The sequence below is a fragment of the Mustelus asterias genome, chromosome 10 (assembly GCF_964213995.1).
Source record: "Mustelus asterias chromosome 10, sMusAst1.hap1.1, whole genome shotgun sequence".
Taxonomy (NCBI): Eukaryota; Metazoa; Chordata; class Chondrichthyes; order Carcharhiniformes; family Triakidae; genus Mustelus; species Mustelus asterias.
This window is the reverse complement of record NC_135810.1, coordinates 32,817,611-32,842,828: the sequence shown is the minus strand read 5'-3', so window position 1 is coordinate 32,842,828 and position 25,218 is coordinate 32,817,611. Positions and strand designations below refer to the sequence as shown.

The following is a 25,218-nucleotide window of genomic DNA, read 5'->3' as shown; positions in this document are numbered from 1 at the left end:
ATGTCGTGCGTAGACCTCATTAGGCCGCTTGTGGTATTGGCCTTTTAGCAGTTCGATTGCGGCCGTATACGTGTCGGTGTCCCAGATGGTAGCTTACTCGTGTGTGGAGCACTTGGAGTTTGTCAGCCTCGGACTGGATGACAGCGGAGGTGTCGAGGAAAGCCTGGAAACATTTTAGCCAGTGATCAAAACTATCAGAGGCTCCCACGGCTTGAGGGTCCAATTCAAGTTTGTCTGGCTTCAAGAGTTGCTCCATCACAAGAAAATTTTAATATAGTTAATAAAATTGATGCACTATCAACACCCAGAGACGGAATCTGGAATAATAGGCTTTTATTAACTATAAAAGGGAACTAACTCTACAGTAACTCTAACCGAGGGACCGGACCAGAATGAGGCGAAGGGGAGGAGCAGCCACCTTTATACCCCAGTGATCAGGGGAGGAGCCTCAGGCAGCACCGGTAGGGGTGTGTCCAGTCATCAGGACATAACAGTGGTTATCAGGACATAACAGTGGTTATCAGGACATAACAGTGGTTTACCACACAGAGGAGATTCACTAGGTTGATTCTGGAATTGAGAGGGTTGGCTTATGAGGAGAGACTGAGTAGACTGGCCTGTGACTGCACTGGCCCGCTACTTAGCCAAATTTCCATTCACCACAGCAGGACTGGAGAATCCCAGCCACGCCGAGGTCAGAGAATCCGGTCCTTTGCCAAATTTTGCTAACAACACCGCCCCCCCCACACCCACCCCCCCCATGCTTTTTTGGCAAAAGTACACTCATAGTAACTTTTGAAAAGAATCAGCTTTTGAATATATATTTTTTAATTACTTAGAAATAGTAAATCAGAAAATGATTCTTTATAGTTTTCAAAGTCATTTTCAGTTATTTAAAATTGAGGTATTTACATGTGAATCTTACCAAAAAGAAAGTGTCAGGGTCAGACTGAAAACCGGTGTGTTTCTCTCCAGAGAAACAGGCAACTTTTCTCTCCAGATCTCATGACACTGTCAAAAAAAACAGCACGGCGGGGGGGGGGGGGGGGGGGGCATGTTTCACATCGTCATTTTGATGGGCAGGGACTAAACAAGCCAGCCGGCTGTAATGAGTTCAGGGCACTCTTATTATCACCAGCATTTCTCCCCACTCTCCTCCCGTGCTCAACGCCGGCATCTCACTCCCCAGATCTGTGATCAACCACAGCATATCTCCCCCGCCCATCTCCCACAATCAATGCCGCAACTCTCCCCCCACCCTGCCACGATCAATGCCAGCATCTCCTCACCCTCCCCCCATGCAATCAATGCCGGCATCTCTTTCTCCAACCCCATCATGATCAATGCTGGCATCTCCCAGCTGCATTGTGTTGCAATAATTAACTAGAGACAAAGCAGGGAATGAGTATTTTGCCTCGGTTTTCACAGAGGAGAAGGACCTGGGTGGATGTACTGCGGGCTTGCAGTGGACTGAAAAGATTGAGTATGTGGAATTTAACAAAGAGGTTGTGCTGGAATCTTTGAATGGCATCAAGATAGATAAGTCGCCGGGTCCAGATGGGATGTTCCCCAGGTTACTGTGGGAGGCGAGGGAAGAGATTGCAGAGCCTCTGGTGATGATCTTTGCATGGTCGATGGAGACGGGAGAGGTGCCGGAAGATTGGAGGATTGCGGATGTGGTTCCTATTTTCAAGAAGGGGAATAGGGATAGCCCAGGAAATTACCGACCGGTGAGTCTAACCTCAGTGGTTGGTAAGCTGATGGAGAAGATTCTGAGGGACAGGATTTATGAGCATTTAGAGAGGTTTAGTATGCTCAAGAATACTCAGCATGGCTTTGTCAAAGGCAGATCGTGCCTTACGAGCCTGGTGGAGTTCTTCGAAAATGTGACTAAACACATTGACGAAGGGAAAGCAGTAGATATGGTTTATGTGGATTTTAGCAAGGCGTTCGATAAGGTCCCTCATGCGAGGCTTCTAGAAAAAGTGAGAGGGCATGGGATCCAAGGGGCTGCTACCCTGTGGATCCAGAACTGGCTTGCCCAAAGGAGGCAGAGAGTGGGTATAGATGGGTCTTTTTCTAAATGGAGGTCGGTCACCAGTGGTGTGCCCCAGGGATCTGTTCTGGGACCCTTGCTGTTTGTCATTTTCATAAATGACCTGGATGAGGAAGTGGAGGGATGGGTTGGTAAGTTTCCCGACGACACAAAGGTTGGTGGGGTTGTGGATAGTCTGGAGGGATGTCAGAAGTTACAGAGGGACATAGATAGGATGCAAGACTGGATGGAGAAGTGGCAGATGGACTTCAACCCAGATAAATGCATAGTAGTCCATTTTGGCAGATCAAATGGGATGAAAGAGTACAATATGAAGGGAAAGACTCTTAGTACTGTAGAGGATCAGAAGGACCTTGGGATCCGGGTCCATAGGACTCTAAAATTGGCCCCGCAGGTGGAGGAGGTGGTTAAGAAGGCGTATGGTGTGCTGGCCTTTATCAATCGAGGGATTGAGTTTAGGAGTCCGTGGATAATGATGCAGCTATATAAGACCCTCGTCAGACCCCACTTGGAGTACTGTGCTCAGTTCTGGTCGCCACATTACAGGAAGGATGTGGAAAAGATTGAAAGGGTGCAGAGGAGATTTACAAGGATGTTGCCTGGATTGAGTGGCATGCCTTATGAGGATAGGCTGAGGGAGCTCGGTCTTTTCTCCATGGAGAGACATAAGATCAAATGAGACCTAATAGAGGTATATAAGATGTTGAGAGGCATAGATCAGGTGGACTCTCAGAGGCTTTTTCCCAGGGTGGAAATGGCTGCTACGAGAGGACACAGGTTTAAAGTGCTGTGGTGTAGGTACAGGGGAAATGTTAGGGGGAAGTTTTTCACACGGAGGGTGGTGGGCGAGTGGAAACGACTGCTGTCAGTGGTGGTGGAGGCAAACTCAATAGGGTCTTTTAAGAGACTCCTGGATGAGTACATGGGACTTAATAGGATGGAGGGTTATAGGTAGGCTGAAAAGGTAGGGATATGTTCGGCACAACCTGTGGGGCCGAAGGGCCTGTTTTATGCTGTAGTTTTTCTATGTTTCTATTAGAGCAGATAGGTCAGTGGTTTCAGGAGCATCTTAAAGGAGGAGAGAAAGAGGTGGAGAATAGGATTGGTTAGGAAGAGAATTCCAGAGTTTAGGGCCAACACATCTGAAGGTCCTTGGCCTTTCCCTATTCTTGCATCGCCCTCCTTCCACATTGCCCCTTTTGTCATTGTTAGGCACCCCCCCCACCCCCATACCCCAGCCTCACCTCACTCCACCCCTGGTTAATGCTCTGGCCTTTGTTGTGGTGGCTGCATGAGTTCCACAGGACAGTGTGTCTAAATAAACACTAATGTAAGATACCGGGGACAAGAAGACCCCTGTGTTCCCCAACCCCAGGTGGTGTACTAATCCAATTCGGTTACACAGGAGGGTCTATGGATCCAACAGCATGATGCTGTCCACGAAGACCAGCTCGACATAGAGATGGAGGCAGGTACTGGTCTGCCCCAGTAGAGTGGTGTAGAGCATATCAGAAACAGCGCCGCACTAAGGAAGTAAGTTGTTGCTCTCACCCCCAAGTCTCTGGCAAACTGAGGACCATCCTGTGTATGCTGCGCTTTAACAAACGGCTTTGATGCTGACGTAAATTCCCGCTGGTGTGACGTATTGGGAGAATTGCAATGTGATTATATACTGGCCGATTCCTGACTTTTTGGCTCCTGCTAGATTCACCTCACTTGCCCACCAACAGACTGGCCGTGAGTTGGGAAAATTCCACCCTGTGGCTTAAGAAGTTTGGATGAGCTTAAACTCGTGCAGTGTGGAAGATGGGTGACCAGCCAAGGCAACATAGGAATAGTTGAGTTCAGAAGTAACAGAAGCATGGATGATTCTTTTAGTAACTAACGGACTTCGGGCATCAAGGTGGGAACATCCCAAAAGCATGCCAATGTTCAAAGATGGCCCTCCACTACTTTCTATGGTAAGGATGTGCAATATGTGTGGCTTCAGCAGATTCATCAAACCCACTGTACAAACAGAAAGAGTTTTCAATCGAGGGTGTAACCTTTTTAAGAGTTCAATTTAAGATTATCAAAAGTGTCATAAGATCTCTGCCTGGTGAAAAAATGCTGCAGGTTAAAGGACCACAAATCATGTGAAAATCATAGGATGCATTCCGTTATTATCCCTTGAAGCGAGGCTTTATTCACAATTCATGCGAATGCACACACTGTGAGGATTTAGTTTTGTGGGTGGGGTTTTAGGGGGTGGGGTTGCCTGCAGCAAGGCTTTTTTACTCTGTCCTCAGTCTCTCCTGTGCTATGTCTCTCCTCAGGAAGAGCCATAGCACAGTCATTCCCACACTCCACAGGGATGATGTGCTGGGTGTGTGTGGGTCTGCCAAGCCTGCAGCATGAAATGACAAGGTGGAGGCTCTGTAAATGGACTGAGCGATTTATTATTTGTAACTACATACGGAATGACCTCTCCACACTAGTGCCTACTTTCACCTGTGCCAACTAGGTTTTGCCAATCATTGCTTAATCTTCCTCACCCTCCGACTACATCAAGGTGCTTCCCCAGGATCAGCAGCTGAGGTTGAGGAGGCCTGCTGACTTCCACGCCCTGGTTCCCTGGGGGGCCTGGACCTTGAGAGCCCTGGTCTGCTTTCGGGCAGCACAGATATTGCAGTGCTGCCCTCATCGGTGTGTGAGGCTGGAGGAGTGTCGCTTTCAGGAAGGGGGGACTCATAGGCTGAACACCCCCAGCTTCTCCTGTGTGGAAGGCCCTGGGCTATAAACCAGACTATCCTCCTTCCTTTGGGTGCTCGATAGGCCCGACAGTCCTCCATGAGAAAGAGGGGCAGCTGGACTGAGGTACAGAAGCCACACCATCCTCAGGTGCAGACACTTGTGGATTCCCACCAGTGCTTGAACCATGCAGCTGAAGGCCTCAGACACGGAGGTCATGAGCTGAACCATGGAGCTGAAATCCTTTGCCATGGAGCACACGTCCTGCGCAAAGATCTCCACTGCAGACACCAAGCTTGCAGTGTTGGCCTCATTGTACTGGAGTGACGGCAACAACTCCTTGAACAGAAGAAGATGGGACTCCTCCAATCGGCCTTGCAATCCAAGGAGGGATGCTATCAGCTCCTCCTGATGCTATGATGCATTGGGAGAATTGCAATGTGATTATATACTGGCCGATTCCTGACTTTTTGGCTCCTGCTAGATTCACCTCACTTGCCCACCAACAAACTGGCCGTGAGTTGGGAAAATTCCACCCTGTGGCTTAAGAAGTTTGGATGAGCTTAAACTCGTGCAGTGTGGAAGATGGGTGACCAGCCAAGGCAACATAGGAATAGTTGAGTTCAGAAGTAACAGAAGCATGGATGATTCTTTTAGTAACTAACGGACTTCGGGCATCAAGGTGGGAACATCCCAAAAGGACGCTGTGGTGAACCATCGTTGGTTCCCACTGTGGGATTGTTCTAATGTTGTTGTTGGGTTGTTCTAATGTTGTTGTTGGGCTAGGGTGGGATTGATACACCTGTGGTTGTTACTGTTGTGGCACATCCCAGTCGGGCTCCGCCTCCTGGGAGAGGTATAAGACCCCCTGCTCGGGCGGGACCTCTTCAGTCTGGGATAGTGTGTTAAAGTTCTGTTAGTTCCATTGTTAGTTAATAAAAGCCTTCTTTTACCGAAGCTTTGTGCCTTGTGTCCAATTGATGCGCATCAATTTTATTAACAAACATTAAACTCTCGACGGAAGAAAAAAAGAAAGGAGAGTATGGAGCAAATCCTAAAGCCAGAACGTCTGACGCTAGATCCACATGCGGTGGGCGCTTCTAACACCTTCGACCACTGGCTGAAGTGTTTTGAAGATTACCTAGCAGCCTCCGCAGTGGTCACCACAGATGATGACAGACTCCGGGTCCTCCATGCGAGGGTAAGCGACACAGTCTACCTCGCGATCCGTGCGGCCACCACTTACCCGAGGGCCCTCGAGCTTTTAAAAAAGCACTATACGAAACCTCCTAACGAGATCCATGCTCGTTACCTCCTCGCTACACGACGTCGGCAGTCGGGCGAAACCATGGAGGATTACGCCAATGAGCTCTTGCAGCTAGCCAGGGGCTGTGACTGCAAAGCTGTGTCGGCTGAGCAGTACATATACGACCTCGCCCGAGATGCGTTTGTGGCCGGGGTCGGGTCTTCATACATCCGTCTCAAGCTGCTAGAAAAGGGAAATCTCAACCTGACCCAAGCTATGGAATTAGCTGAAATGCTTGAGGCGGCTTCGAAGAGCTTGGTCCTGTATCCGGAGGACCACGTGGAGACAACGTGGCAGGAGCAGTCACAAATCCCTCCTCGCCCCACGGGCTCGAAGTGCAGTGTTATGGCGTGCTCCCATGTGGACCAGACGATGGCTGCAGCCCCATGCGGCCCGCGGTGCTACTTCTGCGGAGGAGCCAAACATCCACGACAAAAGTGTCCCGCTAAAGCGGTAGTCTGTACCTTATGTGGTAAAAAGGGGCATTATGCGAAGGTGTGCAGATCGAAGCCCAAGAACGGCAGTGCGGCCTGTGACCCTTCGGAACGGGGATCATCACCATCATCGTCGAAGTATTCACGGGGTTCGTCCACGTGCGAGTCCAGGACGATGCCATTGCGGTCGACGGAGTCGGAGGAGGATGACCACCAGGAGTCGCTACGTTTGGCGCCCTCACCCATGTGCGATTCATGGGGGCGGCCATTTTGGTCGACGATGACCATGAGCGACCAGCAGGGGTCCTCAGCATCGACCTCAGCTGCCTGCAGTGACGTTCACAGACCAACGGTGGCGTCGATCACCCTGGACCAGGCTAAGCATCACAGGCTTGATTGTTCGATGATGGATATACAGGTAAATGGTCGTGCAATTTATTGTCTGTTTGACAGCGGGAGCACTGAGAGCTTTATTCACCCTGACACTGTGAAGAGGTGTGCACTCCAGATTCAACCTGCCAAACAGACAATCTCTATGGCATCAAGGTCCCGGTCTGTCCCTGTGCTAGGACGTTGTGTGGTAACTTTGAAAGTGCAAGGCACAATTTACGAGCGATTCAGGCTCCTTGTGTTGCCGCATCTTTGCGCACCAATTCTCCTCAGACTAAACTTTATGGTCCACATGAAGAGTGTGATCCTACAGTACAGTGGGCCACTCCCTTCGCTGACAGTGGGGGAACAGCTGCAGTCTCCAAATTGTCCAAAGCGCCCCGCCTGCAATCTTTCTACGTTAAAGATCACCACACCCTCTTTATTTCAGAATCTGGTACCAGGCTGCAAGCCCATCGTGACTAAAAGTAGGCGTTACAGCACTGAAGATTGGATCTTCATCAGATCTGAGGTTCAGCGACTCCTCAAAGAAGGGATCATACAGCCCAGTGTTAGTCCGTGGAGAGCACAGGTTGTGGTGGTCAAGAGCGGGAACAAACCCCGGATGGTCATTGATTACAGTCAGACCATTAATCGATATACGCAGCTGGATGCGTATCCCCTCCCGCGCATATCTGATATGGTCAATCAGATTGCGCAGTACCGGGTGTTCTCCACCATAGACCTTAAGTCCGCCTACCACCAACTCCCCATTCGCCCAGAGGACCGACAATACACGGCCTTTGAGGCGGATGGTCGTCTGTATCAGTTCCTTAGGGTTCCATTTGGTGTCACCAATGGGGCCTCGGTCTTCCAGCGTGCTATGGACCGAATGGTGGACCAGAACAGGTTGCGGGCTACCTTCCCGTACCTGGATAATGTCACCATCTGCGGCCATGATCAGCAGGACCATGACACAAATCTCCAGAACTTTTTACGCACTGCATCTCGCCTGAATTTGACCTACAACAGGGAGAAGTGTGTATTCCATACGCGCCGGTTAGCCATCCTGGGATATGTGGTGGAAAACGGGGTCATTGGCCCTGATCCAGACCGTATGCGCCCCCTTGCTGAACTTCCCTTGCCCGCTAGCGCAAAAGCACTGAGAAGATGCCTAGGCTTCTTCTCCTATTATGCGCAGTGGGTCCCCAACTACGCGGACAAAGCCCGTCCGCTTATTAAGTCCACGACTTTTCCACTCACGCCAGAGGCCCAATTGGCCTTCAAGGAATTGAAACACGACATCGCGAAAGCCACGATGCACGCGGTAGACGAATCCATCCCTTTTCAGGTGGAAAGCGATGCATCTGATTTCGCCCTGGCCGCCACACTAAACAAGGCGGGCAGGCCCGTCGAGTTTTTTTCCCGCACCCTCCAAGGCCCCGAAATTCGGCATTCAGCGGTGGAAAAGGAGGCCCAGGCCATTGTGGAGGCCGTCAGACACTGGCGCCATTACCTGGCGGGAAAGCGGTTCACCCTGATCACGGACCAGCAGTCCGTGGCGTTCATGTTCAACAACACGCAGAGGGGCAAGATCAAGAATGATAAGATCTTGCGGTGGAGAATTGAACTCTCCACCTATAACTACGATATCATGTATCGTCCAGGGAAACTCAATGAGCCCACGGATGCCCTCTCGCGCGGAACATGCGCAACTACGCAGGAGGATCGCTTGAACGCCCTCCATAATGACCTGTGCCATCCTGGGGTCACTCGGCTCTACCACTTTGTCAAAGCCCGCAACCTGCCTTACTCGGTGGAGGACGTCAGGTCGGTGACAAGGAGCTGTCGGATTTGCGCGGAATGCAAACCGCACTTTTACCGACCTGACCGGGCACATTTGGTCAAGGCCACTCGCCCCTTCGAGAGGCTGAGTGTGGATTTTAAGGGCCCCCTTCCCTCAACAGATCGGAACGTGTACTTTCTGAACATAATAGATGAGTACTCCCGGTTCCCGTTTGTTGTCCCCTGCGCGGACACGTCGGCTGCCACGGTGATCAAGGCATTCCGTGATCTTTTTACCCTGTTCGGGTACCCCAGCTATATCCATAGCGACAGGGGCTCGTCATTCATGAGTAATGACTTGAGGCAATTCCTGCTCTCATATGGGATTGCCTCTAGTAGGACCACGAGTTACAACCCTAGGGGTAATGGACAGGTGAAACGAGAGAATGCTACAGTCTGGAAGGCTGTCCTATTGGCGCTGAAGTCCAAAGGCCTTCCAGTCTCCCGTTGGCAGGAGGTCCTCCCTGATGCGCTTCACTCCATTCGCTCCCTCCTGTGTACGGCAACCAATGCTACTCCCCACGAGAGGATGTTCTCATTCCCTCGGAAGTCGTCCTCGGGGATATCTTTACCAGCCTGGTTGACGTACCCAGGACCCGTCCTCCTGCGGCGACATGTAAGGGCCCGCAAGTCCGACCCCTTGGTCGAACAGGTCCACCTCCTCCACGCCAACCCTCAGTATGCCTATGTGGCATATCCTGACGGGCGAGAGGACACAGTCTCGATCCGAGACCTGGCGCCCGCAGGGGACATAGCAACTCCTGTCGCTCCCATACCCCCAGTGACGAATCCCTTATCCCTTATTTCTCCCCCGGACGTGACGCGGACAGCATCGGGACCAGTGCTTAACAGTTTTACTCCAATGCACAGCTTGCCTGAGCCCCGAAGATCGTTGCCATCGCAGAATGTATCGGGATCCCCTGCACTACCGTTTCATCAGGGTCAACCAGCCTGTGAGTCCGTGGGAGAACAGCTGGACGCTGTTTTGGAGAGAACGCCACCACAAGCACCTACTCCGGTGTCACCGCCGGTATTGAGGAGGTCACAATGACGGTGCGGTCCTCCAGACCGTCTGAACTTATAATCTGTTGACATTTTAGTCTGTTTTCGTACCCCGCCGGCCTTTGTTCTCAAAGGAGGGGTGAATGTGGTGAACCATCGTTGGTTCCCACTGTGGGATTGTTCTAATGTTGTTGTTGGGTTGTTCTAATGTTGTTGTTGGGCTAGGGTGGGATTGATACACCTGTGGTTGTTACTGTTGTGGCACATCCCAGTCGGGCTCCGCCTCCTGGGAGAGGTATAAGACCCCCTGCTCGGGCGGGACCTCTTCAGTCTGGGATAGTGTGTTAAAGTTCTGATAGTTCCATTGTTAGTTAATAAAAGCCTTCTTTTACCGAAGCTTCGTGCCTCGTGTCCAATTGATGCGCATCAGACGCCAATGTTCAAAGATGGCCCTCCACTACTTTCTATGGTAAGGATGTGCAATATGTGTGGCTTCAGCAGATTCATCAAACCCACTGTACAAATAGAAAGAGTTTTCAATAGAGGGTGTAACCTTTTTAAGAGTTCAATGTAAAATTATCAAAAGTGTCATAAGATCTCTGCCTGGTGAAAAAATGCTGCAGGTTAAAGGACCACAAATCATGTGAAAATCATAGGATGCATTCCGTTATTATCCCTTGAAGCGAGGCTTTATTCACAATTCATGCGAATGCACACACTGTGAGGATTTAGTTTTGTGGGTGGGGTTTTAGGGGGTGGGGTTGCCTGCAGCAAGGCTTTTTTACTCTGTCCTCAGTCTCTCCTGTGCTATGTCTCTCCTCAGGAAGAGCCATAGCACAGTCATTCCCACACTCCACAGGGATGATGTGCTGGGTGTGTGTGGGTCTGCCAAGCCTGCAGCATGAAATGACAAGGTGGAGGCTCTGTAAATGGACTGAGCGATTTATTATTTGTAACTACATACGGAATGACCTCTCCACACTAGTGCCTACTTTCACCTGTGCCAACTAGGTTTTGCCAATCATTGCTTAATCTTCCTCACCCTCCGACTACATCAAGGTGCTTCCCCAGGATCAGCAGCTGAGGTTGAGGAGGCCTGCTGACTTCCACGCCCTGGTTCCCTGGGGGGCCTGGACCTTGAGAGCCCTGGTCTGCTTTCGGGCAGCACAGATATTGCAGTGCTGCCCTCATCGGTGTGTGAGGCTGGAGGAGTGTCGCTTTCAGGAAGGGGGGACTCATAGGCTGAACACCCCCAGCTTCTCCTGTGTGGAAGGCCCCGGGCTATAAACCAGACTATCCTCCTTCCTTTGGGTGCTTGATAGGCCCGACAGTCCTCCATGAGATAGAGGGGCAGCTGGACTGAGGTACAGAAGCCACACCATCCTCAGGTGCAGACACTCGTGGATTCCCACCAGTGCTTGAACCATGCAGCTGAAGGCCTCAGACACAGAGGTCATGAGCTGAACCATGGAGCTGAAATCCTTTGCCATGGAGCACACGTCCTGCGCTAAGGTTTCCACTGCAGACACCAAACTTGCAGTGTTGGCCTCATTGTACTGGAGTGACGGCAACAACTCCTTGAACAGAAGACGATGGGACTCCTCCAGTCGGCCTTGCAATCCAAGGAGGGATGCTGTCAGCTCCTCCTGATGCTATGATGCATTGGGAGAATTGCAATGTGATTATATACCGGCCGATTCCTGACTTTTTGGCTCCTGCTAGATTCAAAGAACAACAAGAACAAAGAACAATACAGCACAGGAACAGGCCCTTCGGCCCTCCAAGCCCGCGCCGCTCCCCGGTCCAGGATTGAATCCTGAATCCAGGATCCCCGCCCAATTTTCCAGCCTATCTACATCCTAATATCCTATCCACCAAGCTGTCCCTCACAGCTACGATGCTTTGTTCATCACAACCTATTAACTCACCCCCACCCCCCCATTCCAGACCATGTGATCTCCAGGGAGAGGCGAAAACCCAGAGTGAAAACCCCAGGGCCAATATAGGGAAAAGAAATCTGGGAAATTCCTCTCCGACCCCCTGAGGCGATCGAAACGAGTCCAGGAGATCACACTGGCCCTGATCGGAAAATGCTTCCCAACCCTATTCATTTCCACTTCCACGAACACCATCTGAATTCCCTGCCCCCGAGACAGATTCCCAACTATCCGCAGTCTCGCTCTGTACTGGCACCAGCAAGATGATCATAGAATGAAGCCTTGAAACGAGAAACAAAGAACAATTAGCCCGCGCCGCTCCCTGGTCCAAACTAGACCACTCTTTTGTATCCCTCCATTCCCACTCCGTTCATATAGCTGTCTAGATAAGTCTTAAACGTTCCCAGTGTGTCCGCCTCCACCACCTTGCCCGGCAACCCATTCCAGGCCCCCACGACCCTCTGTGTAAAATATGTCCTTCTGATATCTGTGTTAAACCTCCCCCCCTTCACCTTGAACCTATGACCCCTCGTGAACGTCACCACCCGACCCGGGGAAAAGCTTCCCACCATTCACCCTATCTATGCCTTTCATAATTTTATACACCTCTATTAAGTCTCCCCTCATCCTCCGTCTTTCCAAGGAGAACAACCCCAGTTTCCCCAATCTCTCCTCATAACCAAGCCCCTCCATACCAGGCAACATCCTGGTAAACCTCCTCTGTACTCTCTCCAAAGCCTCCACGTCCTTCTGGTAGTGTGGCGACCAGTTCACTTCACTTCACTTGCCCACCAACAAACTGGCCGTGAGTTGGGAAAATTCCACCTTGTGGCTTAAGAAGTTTGGATGAGCTTAAACTCGTGCAGTGTGGAAGATGGGTGACCAGCCAAGCCAACATAGGAATAGTTGAGTTCAGAAGTAACAGAAGCATGGATGATTCTTTTAGGAACTAACGGACTTCGGGCATCAAGGTGGGAACATCCCAAAAGCATGCCAATGTTCAAAGATGGCCCTCCACTACTTTCTATGGTAAGGATGTGCAATATGTGTGGCTTCAGCAGATTCATCAAACCCACTGTACAAACAGAAAGAGTTTTCAATAGAGGGTGTAACCTTTTTAAGAGTTCAATGTAAGATTATCAAAAGTGTCATAAGATCTCTGCCTGGTGAAAAAAGGCTGCAGGTTAAAGGACCACAAATTATGTGAAAATCATAAGATGCATTCCGTTATTATCCCTTGAAGCGAGGCTTTATTCACAATTCATGCAAATGCACACACTGTGAGGATTTAGTTTTGTTAAAGCTTATGAGTTGAAGGGTCCATTTCAAAAGGGTCTGGCAGTAACGGATGAATCCTTCAGAATCTTTCAGTGCATTTTGCTAGAATGTGGATGTCTTTGTGTCTGTGGATGGTGATCGGGGTTTTTGAGCTGGCTGATGCTCAATTTCCCCGTGCGTGTACCACTGTCTCTGCCCTGCTCTCCAAACAGTGTTGTCCATCCCAGGGCTCAGATCCGGCGGTGCTCTGCGGGGCTGAACTCAATCGGGGAATATGTGCCGATGTGCAAGTCAGTGAGAAACCCTGGAGTGGAACATACAACTTGCGAAATGTGGATGATCGAGAGAGATGGCCACTGAAATTCTTTAATCGGACCTGCAGGTGTACTGGTAATGGGTCTTACTCATTTCTGTTTATACACAAGTAATGGATTTAAACCTTGAACTAACCCTTCGACAATTCAATTTGATTTTATTGTTGTGCTGTAATATGTGTTTGAATTTATCTGAACTCAACACTTTGGGTATGATCTTACTTGCTAGCCGCGCCAGTCGATCAGTGTGCCAAGCCGCGAAGATAGTGTGAAAGGCCAAAAATCTGATTTGTGCACGGCACAAAATTGATCGCTATCTTCCCGGCCCCATTTTACTGTCAAGAATGGCTTCACACCCAGAAAGGGCGCAAAGCCTATGAGCATAAAGATGACTAGATTTAAATCTACTTACCGGGTTCAGCACGGTTGTTCCCACCCTCCCGGATGCTTCCCCCCTCGCTGGCGCACTGTCAGGCTGGCGAGAATCACTACTGATCTGCAGTGGCGGAGACCAGGCGCTCCAGAGGGATCGGAGGCCAGTGAAGCCCCCAGAAGATCAGGGGCCTGACCAGACAGTGCCCATTGGGTAGTGCCAGCCTGGCAGTGCCCACCTGGCACTCTAGCAGTGCCCAACTGGATACTAAAGTGTGTCAGAGCAGTGCCACGGGGGTGGGGCCTAAGTGGAGGTGGAGCCTGAGTGAGGATGGGGCTATGACACGGGGGCTATGCACAACGACAGGATCCGATGCAAGGGGGGAGCTCTACAAGGAGGGGTCGTGCAGGGGGGTGCATGCAGAAGGGACATACAAGGGAGGCCATGGAAGGAGTCGTGACAGGGGCGGCATGTCGGATGTCCACCAGAGGACCCATTGAGAGGGTCCTAATGCCGGTGACCCATGTTGGTGTGGGGACGGGGTGGCAATGCCACGATGATGTGGGCAGTTTCTGATGTCCCGGGGGGTGGGTTGGGTGGGTTAGTTGGGTGGGCGGAGGGGGGGGGGGGCAGAGGGGGGTGGCTCAGAAGGCGATTGGGCATCCTGCACAATGGCACCTGAGTGTTCTGAAGCCGGCTTCACCACTGTACTGATACTCTACCCCTCTACTGGTGCACAGCTCCCAGCTGTCAAAAAAATTGATGGTGTTTGAAGATTGCAGTGCTGAACTGACCAAAAAGACCAGAGCAGAGGACTCCCATTTTCACGCTGTTATGATACTAAATTGCCCCTTAGTATCAGGGGGTAAATACATGGGGTTACGGGGATAGGGCCTGGGTGCGATTGTTGTCGATGCATGCAGACTCAGTAGACCAAATGGCCTCCTTCCGCACTGTAGAGATTCTATGAGTCTATGTACAGTTGTGCAGTTACATCAGAAATCACCTTTTGCACATTTGTTCAATGTAAACTTATGCTGTTTGTTTCCCCTACACTACTTCAAATCATCTTCCATTGCTTTCTTCCTCGTCTGCTCACTGACCTTCCCCCTAAAGGGGTGGCACGGTGGCACAGTGGAGATGTAGGTTAAGTTGATTAGCCATGGTAAATGCATGGGGTTACAGGGTACAGGAATACCGGGACGGGGGTGGTGTGGTGGGGTTGGGAGGGGCTTGGGCTCAGGCTCGGTAAGATGCTCTTTCAGAGAGTGGGTGCAGATTCAATGGGCCGGAAAGCCGCCTCCTGCACCTTGAGGATCCAATGGTTCTAAATGCATCCATGTTAATCCATTCAATTCTGTTAGCATATTGCATATTTTTACTACTCTTTGGGTGGAGAAATTTCTCATGAATTCCCGATTGGATTTGTTAGTGACTATCTTCTATTTATGGCACTGAGTTTTGGACAAGTACAAATATTTTCCCTTGTTTTCCCTATCAATCGCTTTCGTTACCTGAAAGACCTATATCAGACCACTCCAACCCCTCCTCTACTTTCTAAAGAAATCCATCATGTTCAGTTCTTACTGATAAATCATGGTATGATCCTCGTGAATCCTTTGTGGCTTTATATCCTTTTTATAATACAGAAACCAGACACAGTACGGAGAGTTATGATGAATATTTGTTTTTCAGGCTGGAAGAAGGTATACAGTGGATCAGTACTAGAATCACTGCTACCTTTTATATACATTAATGACTTTGGACTTGAGATTCCAGGTTACAATTTCAAAATCAGCAGATGGCACAACATTTGGAAGTGTAGTAAACAGTGACTGGGATAGTAATTTGGACTGGTGGAATGCGTGCACACATGGCAGATGAAATGAAACACAGAAAGGTGAAGTGATACATTTTGGTAGGAAGTAATGAGGAAGAAACATTCAAGTTAAATGGTACAATAATAAAGAGGGTGCAAGAAGAGACAAACCTAGGAGTGTTTTGCACAAATCTTTAACGATGATAATATATGTTAGCAAAGCAATTAATAAAGCTTATGGACTCCTAAGCTTCATGAATAGAGGCACAGTGTACAGAAGACAGTAAGTTATGCTGAATCTATACTTGTGTCTGATTCTGCACACCGCACTTTCACCAGGATGTGAAGGCTTTGACGAGGGTATGGAAGAGATTTATTAGAATAGTTTCAGAGATGAGGGATCCCAGTTATGTGGATAGACAGAAATGGGGTTGTTCACCATACAGCAGCGAAGGATAAAAGGAGATTTGATAGGGATGTTTATGATGCGCGATAAATCACACGGGAGGCAGGATGTACCCGGGAAATAAAGGCTTTTATTGCCAACAATAACGGAGCTACTATATACAATATACAATCCCAGACTAAAGGGTCACCAGGCAGAGCAGTGACCTTTATACCTCTCCCAAGAGGCGGAGCCAACTGGGGTGTACCATAGGACTATATTAACAGGTAGAACAGCCCAACCCTAACCCCAACAGTAACATATCTACAGACTCATAGTACTGGCCAGACCATGGCTCAGCACTCCTGGTGGTAACCAACAATGGTTCACCACATTCACCCCTCCATTGAAAACAAAGGCCGGCGGGGTACAAAACACAGAACAACTGTTCATCTGTCTATAAGTTCAAACGGTTTGGGGGACTGCACCGTCGCTGTGACCTCCTCAACACCGGTGATGACGCCAGTTCAGGCAATCGCAGTGACCTTCTCTCCAAGGCGGTGTCCAGCGACTCCTCCAGTTCCTCACGGGCCGGTAGACCACGAGGTGGTGACAATCCGCTGGACTCGAGCACGCCTCGAGGTGGCGACAATCTCCTGGACTCAGGTAAGCTGTACACGGGAGTAAGAGGGTTAAGTGGTGGTCCCGATACTGCCCGCGCCGTGTCAGGAGGGGAGATAATGGTCGGGGGTCCCTAACTGGGGGTGTGGGAGCGACTGGGGTTTCCAAACCCCCTGCTGGCGCCAGATCTCGAATCGAGACCGTGTCCTCTCGCCCGTCAGGATATGCCACATAGGCATATTGAGGGTTGGCGTGGAGGAGATGGACCTGTTCAACCAAAGGGTCGGACTTGCGGCTCCTAACATGCCGCCGCAGGAGGACAGGTCCTGAGTACGTCAACCAAGACGGTAATGAGGTCCCCGAGGAAGACTTCCTAGGGAATGAAAACATTCTCTCATGAGGAGTAGCGTTGGTTGCCGTACACAGGAGTGAGCGTATGGAGTGGAGCGCATCAGGGAGTTCCTCTTGCCAACGGGAGACTGGAAGACCTTTAGACCTCAACGCCAGTAAGACAGCCTTCCAGACTGTAGCATTCTCTCATTCAACCTGTCCGTTACCCCTTGGGTTGTAGCTCGTGGTTCTACTAGAGGCAATCCCATATGAGAGCAGGTATTGTCTCAAGTCGTCGCTCATGAACGACGAGCCCCTATCGCTGTGGATATAACAGGGGTAACAGAACAGGGTGAAAAGATCCCGTAATGCCTTGATAACCGTGGCAGCGGTCATATCAGAACAGGGAATGACAAAAGGGAATCGTGAGTACTCATCAATCACATTGAGGAAGTACACGTTCCGATCTGTCGAGGGAAGGGGGCCCTTGAAGTCCACACTCAGTCTTTCGAAAGGACGAGTGGCCTTAATGAGGTGTGCCCTGTCAGGTCGGTAGAAGTGCGGTTTGCATTCCGCGCATACCTGGCAGCTTCTGGTGATGGACCTGACATCCTGCACCGAGTAGGGTAGATTCCGGGCCTTTATGAAGTGGAAGAGCCGAGTGACTCCCGGATGGCAGAGGTCATTGTGGAGAGCCTGTAATCGATTCTCCTGCACACTAGCGCATGTTCCACGCGACAGGGCGTCCGAGGGCTCGTTGAGCTTCCCTGGACGGTACATGATATCATAATTGTAGGTGAAGAGTTCGATTTTCCACCTCAAGATTTTATCATTCTTGATCTTACCCCGTAACGTGTTGTTGAACATGAACGCCACGGACCGCTGGTCCGTGAGCAGAGTGAACCGTTTTCCCGCCAAGTAATGGCGCCAATGCCGAACGGCGTCCACAATGGCCTGGGCCTCCTTTTCCACCGCAGAATGCCGAATTTCAGGGCCTTGGAGGGTGCGAGAGAAAAAGGCGACGGGCCTGCCCGCCTGGTTAAGTGTGGCGGCCAGGGCGAAATCAGATGCATCACTCTCCACCTGGAAGGGGATGGACTCATCAATAGCGTGCATCGTGGCTTTCGCGATGTCGGCTTTTATTCCTGCAAAGGCTAAGCGAGCCTCTGTTGTTAGGGGAAAAGAGGTAGACTTGATGAGCGGACGGGCTTTGTCCACGTAATTGGGAACTCACTGTGCATAGTATGAGAAGAAGTCTAAACATCTTCAGTGCTTTGATGCTAGTGGGCAGGGGGAGTTCGAGGAGGGGACGCATACAGTCTGGATCAGGGCCAAGGACCCCGTTTTCCACCACGTATCCGAGGATAGCTAGGCGGCGCGTGCGAAATACACATTTCTCCCTGTTGTAGGTCAGATTCAGGCGAGATTCAGTCCAAAGATGTGTGGGTTAGGTTGATTGGCCAGGTTAAAAATTGTCCCTGAGATGTGTAGTTAGAGGGATTAGCGGGTAAATATGTGGGGGTAGGGCTTGGGTGGGATTGTGGTCGGTGCAGACTCGATGGGCCGAATGGCCTACTTCTGCACTGTAGGGTTTCTATGTTTCTATGAGATGCAGTGCGTAAGAATCTAAGAAGGTTGGCATCGTGGTCCTGCTGGTCATGGCCGCAGATGGTGATGTTATCCAGTTACAGGAAGGTAGCCCGCAGCCCGTTCTGGTCCACCATTCGGTCCATAGCACGCTGGAAGACCGAGACCCCATTCGTGACACCAAAGGGAACCCTTAACAAATGGTACAGGCGACCATCCGCCTCAAAGGCCGTGTATTGTCGGTCCTCTGGGCGAATGGGGAGCTGGAGAAGATTAGGGCACACGGAGTTGGGGGTAGTGTGTTAAAGTGGATTGGGGACTGGCTATCCGACAGGAAGCAAAGAGTCGGAATAAATGGGTGTTTTTCCGGTTGGAGGAAGGTAACTAGTGGCGTGCCGCAGGGATCGGTACTCGGGCCGCAACTGTTTACCATTTATATAGATGATCTGGAGGAGGGGACGGAGTGTAGGGTAACGAAGTTTGCAGACGACACAAAGATAAGTGGAAAAGTGAATCGTGTGGAGGACGGAGAAGATCTGCAGAGAGATTTGGACAGGCTGAGTGAGTGGGCGAGGATATGGCAAATGGAGTATAACGTTGAGAAATGCGAGGTTATACACTTTGGAGGAAATAATAACAAATGGGATTATTATCTCAATGGAAACAAATTAAAACATGCTACCGTGCAAAGGGACTTGGGGGTCCTTGTGCATGAGATGCAAAAGCCCTGCAGACTGCAGGTACAACAGGTGATCAAGAAGGCAAATGGGATGTTGGCCTATATTGCGAAGGGGATAGAATATAAAAGCAGGGATGTCTTGATGCACCTGTACAGGGCATTGGTGAGGCCGCAGCTGGAATACTGTGTGCAGTATTGGTCCCCTTATATGAGGAAGGATATATTGGCATTGGAGGGAGTGCAGAGAAGGTTCACCAGGTTGATACCGGAGATGAGGGGTTTGGATTATGAGGAGAGGCTGAGGAGATTGGGTTTGTACTCGTTGGAGTTTAGAAGGATGAGGGGGGATCTTATGGAGACTTATAAGATAATGCGGGGGCTGGATAGGGTGGAGGCGGAGAGATTCTTTCCACTTAGTAAGGAAGATAAAACTAGAGGACACAGCCTCAAAATAAAGGGGGGTCGGTTTAAGACAGAGTTGAGGAGGAACTTCTTCTCCCAGAGGGTGGTGAATCTCTGGAATTCTCTGCCCACTGAGGTGGTGGAGGCTACCTCGCTGAATATGTTTAAAGCGTGGATGGATGGATTCCTGATCGGTAAGGGAATTAAGGGTTATGGGGATCAGGCGGGTAAGTGGTACTGATCCACGTCAGATCAGCCATGATCTTATTGAATGGCGGGGCAGGCTCGAGGGGCTAGATAGCCTACTCCTGCTCCTATTTCTTATGTTCTTATGTTCTTATGGTGGTAAGCAGATTTTAAGTTGATGGTGGAGAACACCCGGTACTGCGCAATCTGATTGACCATGTCAGATATGCGCGGGAGGGGATACGCATCCAGCTGCGTGTATCTGTTAATGGTCTGACTATAGTCTATGACCATCCGGGGTTTGTTCCCATTCTTAACCACCACGACTTGCGCTCTCCAAGGACTAGCGCTAGTTGGATGATCCCTTCCTTGAGGAGCCGCTGAACTTCAGATCGAATGAAGATCCGATCCTCACCGCTGTAACGCCTGCTCTTTGTTGTGATGGGCTTGCAGCCTGGCACGAGATTCTGGAATAGGGAGGGTGTGGTAATCCTGAGCATCGAGAGACTACATGTGGAGCGCGTTGGGCAATTTAGAGGCTGCGGATCTCCCACTGAAAGTGGAGGGAGTGGCCCATCGTACTGCAGTGTTACACTCTTCAGGTGGATCATAAAATCTAGTCCTAGGAGTATCGGCGCGCAAAGGTGCGGTAACACAAGGAGCCTGAAGTTCTCGTAAACTGTGCCCTGCACCGTCAGGTTGACCACGCAGATCCCTAGCACGGTGACAGACCGGGACCTTGCGCCATCGAAATTGTCTGCTTGACAGTCCGAATCTGGAGACCACACCGCTTCACAGTGTCAGGGTGAATGAAGCTCTCCGTGCTCCCGCTGTCAAACAAACAATAAATCTGGCGTCCGTTTACCTGTATGTCCATCATGGACTTGTCGAGTCTGTGAGGCTTGGCCTGGTCCAGGATGATTGACGCCACCGTTGGTTCGTGGGCGCAACTGCAGGCAGCTGAGATGGTTGATGGCGGCCCTTGCTGGTCATTCGCGGTCGGTGCCGACCAAAATGGCTGCCCCCATAGGTCGCACGTGGTCGATGGCGCCAAAACCGGCGGCCCCTGCAGGTCGCACGTGTCTTGCGATCCGTCGTTAGGAATGACGACGTCCTGGAATCGCACGTGGTGGAAGACCTCGAAGACGCAGAAGACAAGGAGGCCGACTCCGGGGAGTCACACGCCGCACTGCTGTGTTTGGAGAGTGGTTTGGTCCGGCATACTTTGGAATAATGTCCCTTCTTGCCACAGGCGGAGCACAATACCTCTTTAGCTGGACATCGCTGCCGAGGGTGTTTCACCCCCCCACAGAAGTAACACCGCGGGCCACCTGGAGCTGCTGCCATCGTCAGGTCCAAGGCTAGAAACGCAATCGCGCAGTTTTTCGATCCCGCTGAATAAAGTGGAGTCTGCGGCTGCACCTGCCACAATGTCCCCACGCGGTCGTCGGGGTATATCTCCAGACTTTTGGAAGCCGTTTCTAGAGCGTCAGCTAACTCTATGGTTTTAGTGAGGTCGAGGTTACCTTGCTCCAGCAGCCGAAGGCGGATGTACGGCGAGCCGATTCCCGCCACGAACGCATCTCGAACTAAGTCGCTCATGTACTGGGCTGCCGACACTGGCTTGCAGTTGCAGGCTCTGGCTAGCTGCTGAAGTTCACACAGGTACTGTTCTGTCGTTTCGCCGGGCTGCCGCCGTCGAGTGGCTCGAAGGTGTCGAGCATGGATCTCATTCGGCGGTTTGTTGTATCGCTTTTTGAGAAGCTCAATGGCCCCTTTGTAGTCTTGGGCCTCACGGATCGCTAAGTATACAGCGTCGCTTACCCTCGAGTGGAGGACCCGGAGTCTGTCGGCGTCGTTGTTGACCACTGTGGAGGCGTCGAGGTAATCTTAGAAACACTTCAACCAGTGGTCGAAAGTGTTCGATGCTCCTGCCGCACGTGGATCCAACGTAAGCCATTCGGGTTTCAGCATTTGCTCCATGGTTTTCTTTTGTTGTTTTTTTTAAAAAAAAATTTTACTTGTTGGCAATAAAATTGATGCGCGATAAATCACACAGGAGGCAGGATGTACCCGGGAAATAAAGGCTTTTATTGCCAACAATAACGGAGCTACTATATACAATATACAATCCCAGACTAAAGGGTCACCAGGCAGAGCAGTGACCTTTATACCACTCCCAGGAGGCGGAGCCAACTGGGGTGTACCATAGGACTATATTAACAGGTAGAACAGCCCAACCCTAACCCCAACAGTAACATAGAAATCATAGAAATCATAGAAACCCTACAGTACAGAAAGAGGCCATTCGGCCCATCAAGTCTGCACCGACCACAATCCCACCCAGGCCCTACCCCCATATCCCTACATATTTTACCCACTAATCTACGCATCCCAGGACACTAAGGGGCAATTTTAATCTATGCATTCCAGGACACTAAGGGGCAATTTTAGCATGGCCAATCAACCTAACCCACACATCTTTGGACTGTGGGAGGAAACCGGAGCATCCGGAGGAAACCCACGCAGACACGAGGAGAATGTGCAAACTCCACACAGACAGTGACCCAAGACGGGAATCGAACCCATGTCCCTGGAGCTGTGAAGCAGCAGTGCAAACCACTGTGCTACCGTGTCACCCTAATATATCTACAGACTCATAGTACTGGCCAGACCATGGCTCAGCACTCCTGGTGGTAACCAACAATGGTTCACCACAGTTTAAATTATGAAGGGTTTAGATTGGGTAAATAAAAAGGATTTTTTTTCTGCTGATACGGAAAGGGCACAGATTTGAAGGTCGAGGGATAAGGCAAACCTTTTTTATGCAATGATTAGGATTTGGAATGTAGTGCCTGATAGAATAGCAGATATGGATTCAATGGCTGCTTTCAAAAAGGGAATTAGTTCAATACTCGGGCAAGCCGGTTTCAGGAGTATTTAAAGCAGAAAAGGAGTGGAGAGGCAATGAGGTTTAGGAAGGGAAATCCAGAGCTGAGGTTGACCATAAGATCAAAAGAAATATGAACAGTTCGAGGCCATTTGGATCCTCGAGTCTGATCCACCATTCAATAAGACCATGGCCTGAGGAGTGATGCAATGAAACACACTGTGCCTGGGCATGGGGCCCCACCAATAAGGGGGCCCCGTGCTGGCTGGTAGCTATGGGGGCTCCAATCAGACCCTGATAGCTCTGCATTTGCTGATAGGTTCAGGAAATACAAATGAGCTATCAGCAGGCAATGCAGGGCCACATCAGGCTCTGATTGGTCGAGTTCCCTTAGAGCAAGAAGACACTGATCCAAAGTCTTTAAGGTGACTCCATTTGGTGTGAATCTTCTTCCACGGTGATTTTAAATAACAGCTCTGTTATTTATGTTGAAATCTAAAGCAATTGTGTAGACTGGGCTTTGTGTTAAAAAAAGACAAAATTATGAAATTCTGCTGGGTAAAGCCTCAGGATGGAGAAATTGCAGCAGAGGAATGAGCACAACATGTCCCACACAGCCTCCTAAAGGCGTTCAGTGTCCCCCAAGTAAAGAGCCTGCCACATGGACTCAGAAAGATAGAAAACTGTGGGGTGTTTGTTGAAGAGCTCAAAATAAGGACACAGTTAATGAACCCATTTTGTACCTGTTATACGTGTGAGATTAAATGGCATTTGGGATTCTGTCTTGTTGGGAACATTGTTAAAAACCTCACATGAAGTGGATTTGTATGGTCTCTACGTGCATATGTGTCTGTGTGTGTCTATTCTTGAAATTATTTTGAAGGTTGCAGATGGTACTCTCAACCTGAGCACTCATCACCTAAATTACATTTGAGCAGATTTAGCTTATTTCAGGTTGTGTTGCTGTGTTGTTGTTAGTGAAGTCTCCGGTCCTGTGATGTTGTCGACGGTTTACTGTTAAATTGCAGTTTTTTGTGCAATGATCTTTCACGAATAAAGTTAATTGTTCTGTACTGCACCAAAGGAACATTGTTTAAAAATCAGTAAAGTTATTTAGCCCAGTTTTGAACTTGAGCAACACATAGATGTAGTATAGTTTTGAATAATCATGCACTGTCACACTGGGCAACATTACAACATGGTCCAAGCAATCAGAAACATTGGGTGTTTAGCCCAGGTCCAGCGTGATTATCCAAATGACAAGTGTTCTTTAGCCTCTGGCGTGACCCTTGCCTTTTAATGGTTTACAGCAGCACCAAATTAAATCCAAATCAGATTCACGGAATTGAGGCATTCATCAGGGAAGGAAACTGCATCAGTGTACAAGTGGACCAACATTGAGATTATTTCAACCAAAAATGTCTTGGCTACTTCTGTATTTCCCCATGCAGGTCAATTTGGAGTGATTGGCGTTCAGAGCCACCCCAGTCAATGTTAACAATTTCGAGGTAAAAACAGAAAATGCTGGAAAATCTCAGCAGGTCTGACAGCATCTGTGGAGAGATAATAGCACCAACATTTTGAGTCTGGATGACTCATCATTAGAGCTGAAGACAATAGAAAATAGGATGACAAAAGATGTCATAGACAAAGGTACTGTAAATGATAGTGAACATGGCTAAGAAGGGTGCTGAAAGTGGCCATTAAGAGATCAGAAGGTGTAAATAGCAGCTCAAAGATGAGCAGAATGTCAAAAGACACCCTGAGATATGTAACAGATGGGTGGGGGGATGGAGGAGGGGTCCATGCTGTGGGAGAGTCAGAAATGCAAATAATAAATAAATAAAATAAAATAAAATAAATGGAGATGGGGTGAAGGTGGAAGGCTGTAAAGTGTCGAATCAGAAGATGAGGTGCTGTTCCTTAGTTTACGTTGGGATTCACATTGCGATAGGCCAAAGAAGGACATGTGGACAAAAGAGCAGGATGGTGTGTTAAAATGGCAAGCAACAGGAAGGTCTGGGTCCTGCTTGCGGATGGACTGAAGGTGTTCTGCAAAGCGGTCACCCAATCTATGTCTGATCTCTCCGATGTAGAGTTGACCACATTAGGAGCAGCGAATGCAGGAGACCATATTAAAGGAGATGTACGTGAAGTGGAGCTTCACCTGAAAAGAGTGTTTAGGCCCTTAAATGGTGAGCAGGTAGGAGGTAAAGGGGCAATGATTGCTCCTTTTGTGATTGCGTGTGCAGTTGCCGTGGGTGGTGTGATGGAGGAGTGGACCAGGGTATCCTGGAGGGAACAGTCCCTGCGAAATGCTGATGGGGGAGTGAGGGGGAGCTGTGTTTGGTGGTGACATCATGCTGGAGTTGGCAGAAATGGCAGAGGATGAATGGAGAATTTGGCGCTCAGCCAAAACTCCATTCACTGTAGTAGGAGTGGAGAATCCCAGCCACGGGCGAGGTCAGAGAATTCCTGCCATACATTCACAATGGAGCTAAATATGGATTGCATCATTGGATAGTTTGTGTGAAGGTGACGTGGTTGAATTGCAAAGCATTTGAAGACTACAAAGTGGGATTGTTTTACAAAGTAAGATATTATGCCGGATAATCTTCAGAAGGGAGTGGTTAGAGGGACAGACAATGTAAAAGGAATATGGCAGGAGAATTTGA

General features: G+C 49.7%; 2 protein-coding genes across 4 annotated transcripts in view; one reads left to right on the top strand and one right to left on the bottom strand.

The window, feature by feature from the left end:
- gpc6a (glypican 6a) overlaps positions 1–25,218 on the bottom strand; it is a 1,457,751-nt gene that overhangs the window by 204,876 nt on the left and 1,227,657 nt on the right. The gene's annotated exons all lie outside the window — the stretch shown is intronic.
- The window catches only part of dct (dopachrome tautomerase), a 60,110-nt gene continuing 47,956 nt past the window's right edge, over positions 13,065–25,218 (top strand). For all 3 annotated transcript variants that reach the window (XM_078222748.1, XM_078222749.1, XM_078222747.1), the window contains exon 1: positions 13,065–13,347. In XM_078222748.1, the coding sequence (XP_078078874.1) occupies positions 13,065–13,347 (283 nt within the window). The remainder of the gene's footprint in view (positions 13,348–25,218) is intronic.